Below are 18,136 nucleotides of genomic sequence, written 5' to 3'. Positions count from 1 at the left end.
CGAGATAAGAACATAAAATAGGAGTATTCACGAGTTCGAGTAATGAGCTCGGTAACAGAGTAAAAGTGCAACCGGTTACTCTAACTCGAAGGCACAGCTGATTGTGTTGATTTATTAACGACAGCTGTTAAAATCAGCTGTGTTTCAATGAATTCGTAAATTATTGTAAAAACAAAAGCGGTTCTGATATAAATATCAATATAATGCCGAAGTAAGTGAGAAAAGCAAAATTGTTGACAATTTGATAAAAAATAGTTTAAAATGACTTAATATAATATAAAATTTAATAACATATAATATAAAAATTTGACTCAATTTAAGTGAAACATAAATGTCGGTCAAAGCACAGACTTGACTAACATAGTAACGTTGCAATATTTTACTCGACATGTATTTTGTTGTTGCTGCTTCACATTTTTAATACGTTACTCTGTTATCGAACTCGTGAATACCCCTTATATGTACGTTCAAGCAAATAGTGATTGCAATTATCATAATTTTTCTAAATAGGTGTTTAAGCTGATCAATTTGATTAACGAAATTTTGTATGATACAAGTTCAATCCTTAGTACTTGCAGTTTCAAAAAATTATTTAAAGATAATTATAAATAAGAAGTAACTCTAAAAGACCACTGACGATGGGTATTTGGCAATACTCGAAACTGCAGTATGGACAGCCAAATATTAAATTGATTAAAATGAATAAAAAAATTTGTTTTTGCAATTAACTGCTATTGGAAATATCGCTATTAAATGCAATAATTTCTATTAAGTGAAACAGTCACTGTCATTATAACTGATCAATATAATACAACAAATTCAATAAATACTTTTTTTAAAGGATGTTCAAACCAAATGTGATCGTTTATTTGTTGTTATTTATTTCTATTCATTTGACTATTCGTTTACTATTTTATAAGTAATGTAAAATTGAAATGTAAATAAATTTTTTCCTCCTTGTAAATATTAAACAGTGCTGCCTGTTTTTGCTGCTGGGCAATATCTACATATTTGTATGAATTTGTTTGTAATTTTTGTGCATATTTTACTGTTATTGTTATTGAAGATATAACAACCTTGAAAAAGATAACAATTTGAAAAATATTCTCCGATCGCTGTGTGCATGTTTTCGATTTTTAATTTTTTTTTTTTCACTAATCAATGCTTCAATGCTTCTTTTTGTTTGAACAAGTAAATAAGGTTTATTATTATAAAAATGCGGACCTATGCCCTACTAAGAGAAACGGACACTTAGAAGAAAAAACAGAGTTTAACTATGTTTACTAAAGATTGAAAGCGAAAGGATTTATTCTCTCATTTAACAATATTGGTATTTGATCTTATTTATATATGTATGTATGTATGTATGTAAGTACTATGATGTTTGATCAAATGTCTGTATTGATATGTATTTTCAGCTCTCTGCTTATCTCTCATCAGTGCACCGATCAACCAGAAAGGTATATAAAACCGACATTCGTGTGTTGATCAATACGTTTAATGATCATTAAATTTCATTCGCTTTTAAATGCATTTATATACATGTATATGTGTATACATATATACATATGTATGCATTTGCATTTGTATAGATATATGACATTATATATGTATGTACTTCTCATATTGTTTTCCCCTTGCACTTTTACTTTCAACAATAATATTTTTATGTTATATTTTTTAATTGCTTTTTTTCACCGTTGCTGGTTTCATTATGATTCGCAGTTCTTTTTGTTGTTTTTATTTTTGTTTTTATTTTTTTCCAATTGTCAAAGCAAGATTGTGGTTAAAAGACGTCACGCTTCTTATTAACTTTTCAATTTAAGTAATCAAAACAAAACGAAGAAGAAAATCGAGTGCATAAACAACGACTTTGTGAAATACGCTACTATTTCTAATTTGTTTTTGTTGAGGATTTCGTTTATTTTACAACAAAATACTAAAAAATTTTTTATATTTATATTGTCATTATATTGACTATTAAAAATTGATTATCAAAAATCTTTATATTTAAACAAACAGCAGAATTTTTGCGACTATAAGTTAAAAAAAGTGAATTTTATTTCAATGGGTAAACTCGTTCTTGAGATACTGTATATTTTCGAGGAACTCAAGGATACAAACAAATCAAGATGTGCTTTTTTGTCTGTCTGTTAAACTAGATGAAAGAGAGTTGGCACATGGATGGTGCCAACATGGGCTAGTTTTAGTTGCGACAGAGCTTTCTTTAACAGCTGTTGATTAAATTGTGATTACTCTAAAAATCACAATTTCGTTGGGCAACGAAATTTGACATTCGGAAGTCTAAAATCCCCATAAATTTTAAAATTAATCTATGTGTTTGATAAAGGACATTATTTATATAAAAATATATATATTTGTAATATAATTCAGACTCATAAGTACGTATACTCCATATTAAAACGTCTCAATTTTGACCAGGCAAGGGCATTTGTACAGAAAATAATCCGTTCCTTATAGATACTATATTTTTGATAAATTGGATAATTACTTGTTTAGTATAAGTTCCCACTAGCCAGTGATCTGCCAACATCGCCAGGAAATTTTCCACTTTGATCCTAGCTCTACTCAGTGGATCGTTTTAATCGATTAATTGTAGATTGGCTATGTTAGTTTAGATTTTCGTAACCTAATGTTGGTTTTCCATCTAGAGTTCGACTTATACGTTTTGCAAATAGATTTTAAAGATTTTAATTGAATGACCAAAATCATAAAAAACGTAAATAATTCATTTTCCTTATATATATAAAATAAAAGTGTTATATTTCATTTAAATCGATTTAGATCTGTATATAGTTGTGATACGAACTAAAATTTCTAATTTTTGCTTTTATAGGATATACTAAAATTAAATGTTTGTTGAAAATTTTAAACTTTTAACTTTATTACCACCCCATATTTTAAAATTGTTCGGCACACGCTTTCCGCAGTTCTTCTAATATCAATATTACCGCAGCTTATGACTGTTGGAGTAATTTGTACGGACTATATAGTGGATGTATCAAAATTTTCCAGCCAAAGTCCAGCTAAAAAAAAAAAAAAAAGACAATTTTTCTCCGAGATTGCAATGTTTGGAATTGAAATTTTAATCTTATGCATGCATTCAAACTATTTGATGAAGCATATTTGTTTCTACGACACAAGAATCTCAAAAAGTTAGTCTTAAACGACTTTGACTAACAATCGGTAGATATTGTTAAAATCTATTTTCTATTATGTATGCGAAATCACAACACAACGTTATCACAGCACCTAACATATAGTTTTTGTTGTGATATAAGTAGTTTCACAATTCCTATAGCTGATTAAGAACTGTAGTAAACTGCAGTACTAGATACGTCTACGGCCTTAAACGGTTTGGTCATCTAACAATGGAACAAAGCTGGAATTGTGATATTGCAATATTTGCACAACATCTTTATGTTAGATTTGTTTCATATTGCTTGTAAATACGGAAAACTTTGACATGCCTTAACTTTTTTGAATAATTTATCTATAGTTGCCTGAATTAGATCAAAAGACCATACTTAGTCATACGTTATAATTGAATCGTAAAAGGAGTATGGTATCTATGAAATCACATATGTGAACTTTATGCTAGGATTTTTTAATTGATTTTGTCGGCGGTAGATTACAATTGTGTCAGTTCCCTTAATTACTGTACTCTTAATACTCTAGCACTAAAAATGGGTGTTGGTACTATTGTTCAAGCAAACGATAGGTTGCAATAGTAAAATATTTTTAATATTGAACATGATATATGTAAGTTATTCACATTATTTCTTCCTATTGCATTGTATATCACAAATTCAATTTGTTGCGCTTAAATGCAAAATACTGAACTTAATAAACTGCATGAATCACCAACTTTCGCCGGAGAATATTATCATTGTCAAAGAAAGATATATGTATATATTTTTTTTGTACTCATAGAACACCTATTGATTTTTTGATTTCTTTGTCTAAGGAAATAACTTCAAATATTATATTTAATTACATTTAGTTAAATATTCATAATATATTATTTATTTTTATTGTTTTACGTTTTATGCATAGACACAAAATATTATAGATTTACAATCATATAGAATATTATTGTCGTATCAATAATAGATTTCAATTTAATGTTGAAATTTAAATAATATTTTAGAACAGAAGCCGCTCGTCTATTGCAATTCTAAAATGTATACCACGTTTCTTAATATAGGATAAATTTTTCAGATTTTCTACAGCTAATTTCTTTGTCCTTTTTTCTACAGGACGCCTATAACTGCAATACTTCTTACTTAAAAAATTTTGTATACTTACACTGCAAATCCGTTGTAACAATATCTATTATAATGTTATATATATTGAATAAAATTTTTAAATAAAAAAATTTGGTTAGCATTTTCTCTTGACGATATCATTAGTACCCTGATACTCATTATCATTGTTTTCCTTATTTCTTCTATAAACTTCCATTAAAGAATTTACCAATTCTGGGGAAGAGAAGCTTTCTCGTTATGGTGGTACTGTGATAGAAACATTGAGTGACATTTGTTTGCCGCTGTTGGGGACTCACCTCAGGACATAGCTTTAGTTGATCTTGCGGGAATAATGGTATTCAGTGCTTAGTATATATCATTTAACGAAATATTATTGGTACAATTAGGTTTTTAATTTTTCCTTGAATATTCCTCTCTCACCGAGAGACTTACGTCCCACAAGATTATAATTAAAGATTTTAAATGTCAATGTAAATTGACATATGGTATAGTTTAAGTGAAAGTTGAAAGTTACTTCTTTGAAAAATTAACGCATTTCTTTAAATGAGGAGCTAAATAAAATGGTGTTTTGCGTAGCACTACAAGGATTGGATCCAAAAATTAGAGAAGCATTTAGAGAAATTACACTGAAACATAAAGCCTTAGTTACAATTCAAAATACGTCTTCCATAACTATTTTGCAATTTTTTTTAACAAAATTTTATACAATTAAAAATTTATTTGCTAGCAAAAGTTTAATAAGTCAGAGGTAAAGCAATCATTATTAACTTTTTGAGTCAGCAATATATTCGCTGATATAAGTTGACATTATCTGTCAGTAGCACCATTTCCGCAAGTTAGTTCTACCCGCGTTCTTCACAAAATATATTTATCTAACCGCGTTGTTACTCATTGTCTATTTGGTGAAATTTCACGATGAAGTCTAAGATAACGCAAGTTCCAGGTTGTACTCGTATACTATATCTTATTATTTTATATACTATAATATATTTAATACCTATATTGATCTTGTGTTTTATTTTTTTGTCAAACACAGTTAAAAGTGTACCATGCCGTAATGGAAGATGTTATATCAAATGTTCGAGATGCATTCCTCGATGATGGTGTAGACGAACAGGTGCTACAAGAAATGAAACAGATATGGCGTAACAAATTAATGTCAAGTAAAGCTGTTGAGATAAATCCTGAACAATCAGAACCGCAGCCACCACAAATTATAGTCAACAATCCAAAGGTAAGCAGTATGTATAAGATGGTTATACCACATATACCAGTGTACGGTTGTAAGATATAGCCTAAGTACATATACAGTCTGTGTATATTTACCTATGGTGTATGTTGAAGTACATTTGGTTGTTGTGTTTGTCCTTGATGGTATAAGCTGTCCTGGGAGATCTAAGTATTTACGGAGGAACTAACAAAAGTTTGCTTAGTTGGCAACGTAAAATAGATTTTTGACAAATCAAAAAATACCAGCGATTTGGTGAATTTTTTCGATATTTCATTTAAAGTTTGAAAACAGCAAAATGAATTTTATTACAAATTTAATGACAAAAAGTACAAATTACACCGCCATCGCAGCATCATCGCCATCATATTACCATTCTTGATGTTCATGACTGCCAAATAGCATGTGGAAAGAATATAGTGCATTCTGAATGCCGCAAAAGTGATTTCAGATATATTAGGCTGAATATTTTTCTGTGAAGGATGAATCTCACAATGGTCACCTAATATATTTAATTGGTGATGGAATGAAGTTCAAAATTAACAAAGACATAAGATCGGCTCAAGAACTGATTGCTAATGAATTTGACTTAAACGCTATGGCTTTGCAGCGAATACTAAGAAATGGTTTTGGATAAATAAAGAAATTGGCATAATGAACTCCTCAGAGATTTTTAGATATGAAAATATATAATATTTTCTGTAATAATTTAAAAGTATAGTGTGCAGTACCTTCTATAAAATTGTAACAGAAGATGAAGTTGGATTTTACCAATCAATGGTATGAGGCCCAGAAGTTGTTAATTCACTCATTAAAACAAGGCAATAAAAGTCCGTAATGAATGCAATAATGCAATTTACTTCATGAAAGGAAAAGTTATAGATAGTCTGTGTACTTCAAGCAATTTTAAAGCCACTATGAAACAAACAAAAAAATACGAGAACAAATTAAAGGACGATCGATTCGATCAAGTTTCAGAAACCAACAGAATTTTTTTATTAAAATCGAAAATAGTCCATACAATTTTAGGGTTGCCGAGTGCAACAAAAATAAAAAGTATTAAAAAAAAATTAAGTTAGGATTATCAAACAATATAAAGTACAATAAATATAATTTGTGAAATATATAAATTAATAATAATTATTTCACGATCATTCTCACCCCGTTGGAACGATCGCGTTCCAAGAGAGATCATTTACAAGCAAGATACAGAGCTTTGTCACGGCACGTCTGAAAACACCATTTTTGGTACGTACTACCGCAACACGTACGACACCATCAGGAACCAGGTATAATTTCGATAACTCTACCGAGTGACCAGCGCAGTGGTGGGAGATTATATCTTTTAAAAGAACTATTGCACCGAGAGACATATTAGGAGTGGAGCTTCGCCATTTTGTTACTCGGTGCTCCAACGTTTCCAAAAATTTGTTGTACTCGGTGCTTCAGCATTTCCAAAAATTTGTTGATCAAGTCGATTAAAATTCAAGATTGTAGTGTCAGGCTCAATGATAGATGTTAATGGAGTACCAATTAGAAAGTTTAACTTGCTGAGCTTAGAAGACGTTTCTTCTCAAAAACATCGTGAGCAGTTACAACATCAATGTCTTAGCGACAGTATAGAATGAAAGTTTGTACCTTCTGGATCGCCACATTTCAGTTTCCTGTGAGAATTTGCCATAAAAACAGCGAAATGGCACTTCTGCCGAGCAATTGGCCTTACAATCTTTAATTTTGATGAACTACGCACATTGGTTTGTCAAATTGCTGCCATCATTAACTCTTGTCCGCTCTTCCCACTTTCAGAATGTCCTGAAGATCTTGTTGTTCTCACACTTGCCCAATTTCTAATTTATAACCCTAACATAATTTTTTTTAATACTTTTTATTTTTGTTGCACTTGGCAACCCCAAAATTGTGTGAATTACTTTTGAATTTAATAAAGAAGTTCTGTTGATTTCTGACACTTGACCGAGTCGGTTGTCTTTCTTTTAATTTGTTTTCTTTTTGCTTGGTAGTGGCTTCAAACGCTTGAACTCCCAACAGATAATATTCCTAGAAAGATTGGAGAGACTCTAACTGTCAAAAGATATACTGAAACGTACTTATCACAAGTTCTCGAAAATTGGTTGAGAAACCAAAACAAAAAGAGCTGTGAGATACTTTCTGATCCCGATCACCAGCACACCATACTCCCCAAATATAGCGTCGTGTGAGTTCGAGTTGTTTCCAAACATAAAAAGCATATGAAGAAAAGGATCTTCGACAATTGTGAGGCATGATTTTGGGTATGGTTTTCTTAGAGAGTGGATCTACCGATTTCAAAAATGTTGAAAAGCAAGAAATGATGATGTTCCAAGTTATGAAAAATCAGTTATTTTTGACATTTTTTTTTTTTTTTTTGAAGATGACTAAGCGAACTTTTGTTAATCCTCTTGTAAGTGGAAAAATTGAAAGGAAAACATTATTGATTATATTTAATAATTGTTTTTCATGTTTTTATTTATTTTTAATTTTTGAAATGCTTCGTGTTGTCCAATGTGCTGCTGTCGTAAAATAAATGCTGTTTATGTACAAAACCAACAACAATTTGATGCTGATCAAACGATAAACAATAAACAAATTTTGCATTATAAATTGCATCGCATATGTTCTTTACTTTAACTATGTCATCACCTTCATCGCTTATACTACAAACATATTTTATTACCAATTATTAAATTATTTTTGCATTCGAATGGGCATTTGTAAACGTCATTTTGCAAACGCTGGTGGATGCAGCCATCAAAGGTAATTAAATATTGTTAATTAATTATTATTTATATCAACACGAATTTCATTAAAAACAACACATGTGTGCATGATTTTTATTCGATCGTTCAGTATGTCTGAGTGAACTCAGCAGATAACTTATAACTCCATTAAAAATTGTATTGAGCATATCGTTAATCGACTTAGGGAGCCCAGGGCTCGGTGCTGTAATTTAAACACAAATAGGTTAAATGTAATTAACCGACCCAATTATGCTATAACTTCTGGGAGACAGTGCCATCGAATGCTTGTGCTTTCATTAAACTCGTCTCAAGAGCTTGAAAATAGAGTATGTTCTTCCAAAACAAGTAGAAGGCGAAAGAAGTGGGCATTTAGTATATCTACCTGAAGAAAATCCGATATGTTTACATGAAATCGTTATTACAGTCATAAATTTTAAAGGCGTCACAGCCGATCGTCTTAGAAAATGAAGGCGCATTTAAAAACGTGAATTTTTCTGTGTAAATTACTTGATTTTGAATTTTGATTTTCCAAACTAGATTCTGAGATTTGATCCACATATACAAAGAATAGCAAGCGATTTTTTCTGCCTTATTTAAAATATACCTATATAGACTGAGTTTAGAATTTAGATTTTTTTTACTGGATGTTTTCATTAACTTAACTCCAATCTAGAAACTTAAAAGTGATGCTTTCTGCGGTGTGTGTAAAGTGTTATTTCATTCACGTCATCGGTTTTCTGTACTTCTATTAAAAATTCCGAACTTTAGGATTGGTTGTAGTTCAGTCCCTACAGATATTTAACTTCTTTTTAACTATTGAGAACAATATTTTATTTTTAAATGAGTCCAGCATACACTTGCTTCAACCATAGAAAATACTCTCTCTATTCTATCCTACCATCGCTATTTTATTTTGCTCTTAAGTCACAGGATTGTGATAGTTAGTCAGTTGACTAACTATTTTATATCGAAGTTTTGTAACAGTTCACTGTTTTGATTATAATTAGAACAGATTTTTTTAGATACACATTCATTTGGGACTCTTTTTCAAATTGTCTTAACAACTTAACCAGTTGTTTTAACACAAATATAATCTGTCATTACTAATTGAGACTTCACAATAAAAAATACTCGTCATATAAATCAGAACCCTAAAATAAAAACCGAAGAGCCATCCATGCAATAGCTTGTGTGTTTACGAAATATGAATCCATGCTTTTTCCTATGTTTAAAATATCGAAAAATATACAGCGCGCGAATTTTAAATGAGAACCTCCGAAAACCTTTCGGTCACAATGTATAGCTAACATTGTTCTGACATATTCGACACTATGACTAATAATAATAGTGGGCTACTAATAATGCTGTTCTATACTTAGAAATAATATTTTGTTCCATTTGATAAGCCTTCAAACATCAAAAACTGTTCGCTACTTCGAAATGAATATATCATATACCATGAATGTACGAGTTAAATCGATGACTAGATAGTTAGTTAACTGTATTAAGAGGAACTCATTTCTGGAGGATATGATTCTAGATGCTCTTATAACACTTCGTTCAATAATGTGTGTGACTAACTAATTAAAACACATTTTTTTGCCAAAATTCGTTTTTATTCTTCAACATAGTCCCTTTTTATGGAGATACAATCATTCCAATGCTTTTGCAATCTTTGGATACCGCCTTTGTAAAACGATTTTTCTTTGCCTTCAAAATAGGCGTTAGTTTCGGCGATTACTTCATCATTTGAGCCAGATCTCTTACCACGGAGCATCTTTTTGAGGTCTGCGAAGAAGCAGTAGTCGGTGGGGGCCAGATCTGGAGAATACGATGGGTGCGGCAGCAATTCATAGCTCAATTCGTTCAATGTTGCCATCGTTTTCATCGACTTCTGACACGGTGCATTGTCGGACATAATGATTTTCAGTGTTTTTCAACGTTTTCCGGAATAACAGCGTCATTTGGCCGTCCAGTAGATTGAATGTCATCGGTATATGTACGACCACGTTTGAATTCGGCATACCAATAACACATGCTTCTTTTTGATGGAGCAGAGTCCGAATAATGTTTTTCAAGCCATTCCTGGCATTGAACAGTATTTTTTTTCATTAAAAAACAATGATAAATCAGCACACGGAATTGCTTTGAATTACATTTTTTTTGAAAACTCAAAAGTAGCGTCACTTAAAGCACTGTAACTTGTAAACAAATGGTCGGATTAACATATGATTTTGACAGTAAGCCTAAAAAGGTTGCCACTTTCAAAAAAAAATATTTATTTAGTATTAGTGCCGCCATCTATGTGTCAGTCACACACATTATTGAACGAAGTGTTAAATAAAAAATACTCATTACAAACAAATACATTAATCACTTGGGCATTATTGCATGTTGCACTTTAATTTTCAGTTGTGTGCAATGTTATTGGAATTTATATGAACATTTTTTTAATAATGTTTTTACATTTACTAGGCCTCTGCGGCTAAAGCTAAAAGACAAGCAGCTATTGCTGCAGCTGCTCAACATAACAATTCTTCAGCAATAGCAACAACTAATTCTGCAACCACAAATTTGGATATAAAACCAGGTATTGCCGGCAATGCTGGATCAACAGGAGGCGCAACAGTCGGATTGACTAATTCGTCTGGAAATAGTATATCAGGTATGATCAACGGTACAAATAATAAAAATGATTCGAATCCAACAGCATTGCAAACAAATTCTGTTGGTGCAACGATTTTGCAACAACAGCAACAAAAAATAAATGTACCTCAGACATCACATCTAACGAATGGTCCTTTAACAGCACAACAACAAACATCAGCCACTGGTCCCTTGCCAATTGTCGCCGCACTAGATCCATGTCGAATTATGCCCGTTAATGTAAGTTTAGTGCATATAACAATCATTTTATATTTTTTAATTATGAAAGCATATTATTTTTAAATTTGTTTTTTGTAAATTTGTTTTCTTCCAGATTACTTTACCTGCTCAACCCGGAACCCATAACACGGAACCGCGCGTACTTACTATACATGTGCCAGCCTCAGCCTTGCAAGAAAACCAACTTACACAAATCTTAACTGCGCAGCTAATATCATCTATTATATCTTTGCCAACAACATTGGCTAATTCTGTGCTACAACAACACGTTACAGCGGCGCTACAAAATCTTAGTATACAGAGTAAGTAGTTTCCTTATAATAGTCAATTTATAATCTTATTTATTTATTTAAGCATATTGAATTTAAAAACCTTTCACTATTAATACATCATAACAGTATAAGACCATTTACTACAAATTTGATGTAACACCAAAATTTATGGACTCTAGTCTATAATTAAATTACATTCCTAAAGTATATTTACTATTCTTTAAAGTAACAAAAATAGATTCCAAAATCATATATTTGTTAAGAAATATTAATTCTTCTATCTTCCTTGTTTTATTACTACATTTTTACGCATTCAACTAAATCGTAAAATATCGATATATAGCCCGTTATAAAGGATGGGTTTTATCTGGCACCTCTGTGTGTGTAATTTTCTTCAGTTATTTTGATAACTATTTGTTTATCTAAACAGGATTTGTGTGCTAAAATATACAGTTTTATATTGGAAGCAAACTTCTTAGCTTTCTATAATAGAGTGGGCGTCGAATATACTAAATACCCAGTTTAAGAAATGTCCAATGTTGTCGCAAAATAACCACTGTTCATGACACTGTTCGAGACCTCGTTAGGATCACAGGGACATTCTCAACACACTTTCGGCATAAATCTTTTAAAGACGAAAAACGTCGGCCTCCTGTAGCAAAAACGGTGGTCCTTATCCAATTGCAGTCATAGTATAACTTCGTAAAAAACTGTTATTTGTGTTAATACGATGTCATACCTTCTTTGCTGGATTATAATTTCTCTCTCCATATACTGACGAGGAATTAAAAATAATTAGAAGTTATTATAATAACAAACTCACCTAAATTGTTATTATATTTTTTCAGGTCAGAAGTTACTCCATTTTGAAATAAGGTGACTTCTTCATAATAAAATATTTGACGGAACTGTTTACATTTTTGGTGACAGCCAATCGGCAATTATGCCCGTGCTGGTGTCTATGCAATACTGAACCTTACATTATCGATACTGATAATGTAATACCTGAACTTGATTTGAAGTGTCGTAAATTTTATGATGAGATGTCAATATATTTTACGTCTAATCGTTTTCTTCCTATACGGATATTCCTGGCAACTAAGAAGCTTATGAGTTGCCCAGAAGGAGCACACAACGTCCTTACTGCTTTCAAAAGATTTTTGCACAATTATTCGATGGAAATCCGATTCAACATACAATCTTAATATACCGTGTTGCAACTTTAAGAAATTGCCATACAATACTTTGGTGCATATCGTAGTGAACATTTTCTGACCGCTTTTTTTAAATATATTGTTTCTCGTTTTGTATTTTGTACATGACATCTTTTACATTTATGATAGAAAAGTACGTCCAGTTTAAAATAATTTAGTCATCTAAAAAAATTAGTAATGCTTCTTCATACCGATTCAGATTGGAATCAAGTGTTATTTTTTTCTTAGCGTTTCTCATAACAACGTTTCTACTTTCTTTTGTGTCTTCTTCTATTTATTACTGCATCCTTTATGACTCCACAAATTAACATTTGCTTATGTGTTTTTTGCCCTTTGTTACCTTATTTCATTTAACTTATTTTTTATTTTTAGAGTTTAATCCATCAAAACAACTTGATGGTCAACTGGTGGATACTACAGATGAAGAGGAAAGCGATGTTAGTGATGACAATATTGATGAAGACGATGAGGATATTGATAAGGATGAAGACGAAGATATAGAAAATGAAGATGGAGCTGAAGAAGAACCACTTAACAGCGGAGATGATGTGAGTGATGAGGACTCCACTGATCTTTTCGATACTGATAATGTCATTGTTTGTCAATACGATAAGGTAATTAAACAAATTATATATATGATATGGATAATATATATTTCATACATTTTAATATTTTATGTAGATAACACGTTCGCGTAATAAATGGAAATTCTACCTTAAAGATGGTATTATGAATATAGCTGGGAAGGATTATGTTTTTCAAAAATCAAACGGTGATGCGGAATGGTAACGTTTGTAATCTCGCGAAAATCTGCTTTTTAATATTATATTATTTTGTATAAGCATTTTTCTTTTTCTTATTCTTATAACTGAGTTTATTTATATTAAGCTTCTAATACGTATTCTTATAACTGCGTTTATTTTAATTCCCACTTATTTTTGTATTTAAATTGCGAAAAATAATATAATCAATCCATTGTTTTAAATTTAGGGTACATTTTGTGACGCAGACAAATTCGCCAATTTCTAAATTTTCAAGATTAGATTAATATTTACTTCGCGTTATTGACATTAAAACTATGGATGTTATAAGATAAACATGTATATATAGAACTATAATAATAAAATGTAACAATATTAAAAAATATTATATATAAAAATAAAAAAATATTTTACTTACAATAAAAGGGATTTTTTGATATTGTCGTGAATATCCAATGAAGATTTGGTGTTAATTGCATCATTGAGGACAGGTCTGTCACACATTATGTATAAAAGAATATAATATCTATTATCTTTTAATAGTAAAATTATACATTTTTAAAAACAATTTCTTTATACATACATTCCTATCCGAATCAATTTCATGTGTTAAAAATATATACCCTTTGTTTTACTTATTGAATTCTTTAATATGCGTACATACTTTTTACATATATATTATAATTCTATAATTTTTACTTATTTCTAAATTCCAAAATATTTACTATATATAATTAATTTTTTTATAATTTGTATTTGAACCCTTATTATAAATTTATATTTTAGAAACATTGTTTTTTTTCTTAATATTTAAGAATATATAAAAAATTGTGTTGTGAATTTATAAGTTTTTGTTTTATTGTTTTATTACAATTCAATTTAAATAAAAAAAAATTATTTTAGATATAAAACATTTAACAACGTCCATAATAATAGAGTACGGATTTTAAAAGTATAGTCAATTTAGATAGTTTTTTATATTGTAATTAATTTTATATGTTTTGCAATGTAAGGATTTTTTTTGTGATTTTTGTTTTTGTTTTAATATTTGAAAATGTACAAAACAAATTGAATTTTATAAATCATGCTTTAATCTAATCTTAGACTATACAGTTAATTCATCATAATTTTTTTATATTATATTTTAAATTTTAATTTGATATACTGCAATGAAATTTGTGTGGCAATAATTTGTTGAAAATTAGTTCGAAAAACAATACATAATATTTAATTAAGTTCAGGTTATAGTTTAAAATTTACACAATAAAAATGTAGCTAAGCCTTAGTCTGTGACTTCTAAAATAAATACACATGTCACTGTCAAACTATTAATATATTAATTCGTATTAGCGAATTTTATATTTGCTTATTGCATTTAAATATTACGTTTTAAAGTCAAAAGAATTATTTGCTTTACTGCTAACGCTTGTAGCGACTGACACAATGAAAGCATTTATCATTATGGATTGTTTCTGTTATATGTAGATTTTTGCATTAAATTTGATTGTGTGTGAATGTGAGAGATGTTAAAACAATTGCTAGATTAGCTAGTCAAGAGCGCAATGTTTATCTCCTTGACCATTTTAACGCGATGTAACATTTTCTGTAATGATTCTTTACTAAGGGCTTGCGTTGAATACCAGACAGGTGAGTCCGGCACACAGGAACGTTCTGGTTGCAAATAAAAGACATCATTACGAGTTTTAACGCTTTCAGGACTGTAAAAATAATTATTTCGTATTACTTGTAGAAATTTCAATTATTACATTAAGAAAATCCTTACCATTTTGAAAGATAAAATTCGTATAAACGAACAGGGCAACGCAGAGGATTTTCTTCGTTCTCTTGCTGTTCATACACTTTCTTTTTACGAGGATTAGCTTCTGTAATATAAAATAATATACAAAAGATTAGAAAATTATAACATTTTGTCAATTTATATATAAATTTAAAAATCTTGTTTTTTGTTTGTATCAATCCTAAACCGTTGAATCGATCTGCATGATATTAATACTACATAATCTCTACAGAAAAGGGTTTTTAAAATGTGGATGATCCATACCAAATACCATATCAAATAAATGTTTAAATCAAATTACTAGCAAAACCGCTGAATCAAACTGTATGATATACTAGATAAGGAGGAACACATAGTCCAAAATTTTTATTTAGAGTTAATATCTGGGATTACCATCATTGAAAAATTTATTAATTTATAACTTTTCAAAGTCAGTACATTGAAAACCCGCCAGGTGATATATAGATGAAAGTTCTTGAATTGAATTGAATACTTAATTACGTTAAATATTATTTTTGGGTGTAATCGCACAAATTGTCAAGTTTAAGTTTTATTACATTTACCAGGAGCACCATTGGTGAAGATCATTGTTAAATGATATAGGTAGCATGAATGTATAGAGAATTAACTAATAATCATCATTGATTTTAAACCAGCTGTCATCGCATGTTACAGGATTACCATTCTTACCATTCTATTTTCTGTCAAAAAAATATCTTGTATCACACAGATAAACATCCATTGCGCTACAGTTCGTAAGTCCTGGTTTCATATAACTTACGTTAAGTCTTTTCTTCGTATCATATTAAGTCAAGTATCAGCAAGAACCTCCAAGTATCAATCCTCCAAACAATATATTCCAGGTCCCAGTCTAAAATTTTTGAAGGATGTAAAATGTCCCTCACACCCTGCAAGCCCTGTATGAACATAGTCATATGGTAAACAGTTCCTTGTGACGCATAAATATCTACGCCCCAAATATATAGCCCACCGCAGCTTTACTTTCATGTTCAAGTGCATATACAAATTTATTGATTTATGGCATTAACCATAAGATTAAGGTGACCATCTTCATCTTCCCCTTTACCTTAACACTCTTTCCATATACTATCTAAATGTGTAAGTTTAATCATCATTACGTGCGATTAATTTTGAAATTATGTGGGTGTTGAGAGTTAACTGAAATTAGTAATATATGCGAAAATAGTGTCACACAGAAGTGGCAATGGAAGACACTAAACTGAATTCGGATCAAAACCAAGAAAGTCTAAAATTTTAATAGAACACGCGTGAATCATCGATTACTTGTATTGCATTTTTGTGCAGACGAACCTAAGGTTAGTTGATGTGCTATTTTTATACTTATGATATATTAATACATGATACACTTGCAACATAGGCACTAGATTGACATTCGGTACTATGACATCAGTAGTAGTAAAGTAGTATTGATGGCATATAAAATGTGACTTCTTATAGTTGGAGACTGATCTTAAATCAGATTGGAGGTACTTATGTGAAAAAACAGTCTCGAGTCTAATCATTAAAAGGCTTATAAAATGATGGATAACTTATAGATTAGCATATGATGATGATAATGATTGACGATAATGAGAAGAAAAATGCTATATATTTGATGTGACTCGAAAGGTATCATGCAATATGATTCACTTCTGCCTGACCGAACGATGGATTGTAATCTATATTGATAACAATTTATGCGACTAAAGATGGAAATCGAAAAAAGGGTCCTTGGTTAAGCAATTTTGATGCATTCACTGTCTTTTCTTGCTGGCGTTAACTTGAAAAAGAGCTGTACCATATTTATTGGCACTTATTAAATTTTTTTTTTTTATAACAAAAAAATAATGATTCGAGTCGAAAAATAGCAAAAGGTAGTACAAAAAAAAAAAAAAGAGACAATGCACTGAATAGTATTTAATAGAAGTAGAAGTAATATTTGATTGTGCCGATGTTGACCATTAAACTTGATTATTACAACTCTTAGATCAACTATTGTTTCGTATACTACCTTACATAACTAAAAGTCTTCAGAACTGACTTAAATTAGATCTGATTTAAATTAGATACCACGTATAAGAAGTAACAGTACTGTATTAATATGTTAACAAAATTAATAGTAAAGTAGTTGGCCACCAAAAAAATAGAAATGTTTATTACTTACCAAGTCCAGCTTGCGGCGGATAAAAACGTAGAAGGACATTACGTGTGCCTGGTGCTTTGGTAGCTTGCGCCGAACGCTTCCAATGCTTCATGATATGCGAAAATGATAATTGCATGTGCTCCTCAACAGTCTAAAAATAATAGTTCGTCGTATTTTATATAGTTTCTACAAATTAATTGAAAATTACTTACAGTCAAATTAAAGTGTTTTGTATTGAAAAACATCAAAGTACTGAGCAGAACATGTGGAGAATGTGCCCCCAATTGCTTGCATTCCCACAAATGTTCTTCTTCAACACGTGTAACAATGTATTCTGTTAAAGAAAATTGAATTTTTTGTAATAAAATTAAAATAAAATGCTGTGGATTCTATATATAAAAGTAAAGGCTATATGATAATAGATGCATAATATCTGTTAAGACCAGAAGTATTCTTTTAGGACTACGTAATCAGTTTCAATTATTGTCTAAAAAAAAAAAATGTATATATATATAGAAAGAAGTATATATAATAAAATTTTTATAACTCATTTGCAATTTCTCTAACTCTTTGCAATATTTTGGTCCGTTCATCTTAAAGGCGTTAACCTCTACAATCCGAATAATACACATTCTTCACCTGAGAGGTAACCCTTATCTTTACAAGTCGAAGTTTGAAAGTCGACCTCTACAAACTGAAATTAATGTCTAATGTCAGTGATTAATTTATTTTCGAGAATAACGCAATTAC

The 18,136-nt window shown here is 30.3% G+C and overlaps 3 protein-coding genes across 8 annotated transcripts in view; 1 reads left to right on the top strand and 2 right to left on the bottom strand.

Annotated features, from left to right (window-relative positions):
* Positions 1–18,136, bottom strand: part of LOC119682001 (lethal(3)malignant brain tumor-like protein 1) — a 428,722-nt gene that overhangs the window by 2,216 nt on the left and 408,370 nt on the right. The gene's annotated exons all lie outside the window — the stretch shown is intronic.
* Positions 5,326–13,784, top strand: LOC119682007 (transcription initiation factor IIA subunit 1-like; the record flags this gene model as incomplete). 2 transcript variants are annotated; one of them, XM_038095336.1, is given in 8 exon segments in its annotated part: positions 5,326–5,523; positions 8,299–8,307; positions 10,767–10,956; positions 11,101–11,177; positions 11,272–11,479; positions 13,036–13,277; positions 13,345–13,448; positions 13,654–13,784. In XM_038095336.1, coding segments are annotated over 8 exon segments (1,086 nt in total), but the record flags the coding sequence as incomplete, so codon positions are not given.
* LOC119682013 (zinc finger MYM-type protein 3-like) lies at positions 14,284–17,717 on the bottom strand. The gene is made up of 4 exons (XM_038095341.1): positions 17,599–17,717; positions 17,408–17,537; positions 15,208–15,307; positions 14,284–15,142 (listed from the first exon to the last, which is right to left on the bottom strand). Exons 1-4 carry the CDS (start codon positions 17,629–17,631, stop codon positions 14,968–14,970), a joined length of 438 nt encoding a protein of 145 aa, XP_037951269.1. The 5' UTR covers positions 17,632–17,717; the 3' UTR covers positions 14,284–14,967.

The sequence above is a fragment of the Teleopsis dalmanni genome, chromosome 2 (genome assembly GCF_002237135.1).
Source record: "Teleopsis dalmanni isolate 2A chromosome 2, ASM223713v2, whole genome shotgun sequence".
Taxonomy (NCBI): Eukaryota; Metazoa; Arthropoda; class Insecta; order Diptera; family Diopsidae; genus Teleopsis; species Teleopsis dalmanni.
Note: the sequence above shows the minus strand (reverse complement) of the source record. Positions and strands in the feature narration are given on the sequence as shown.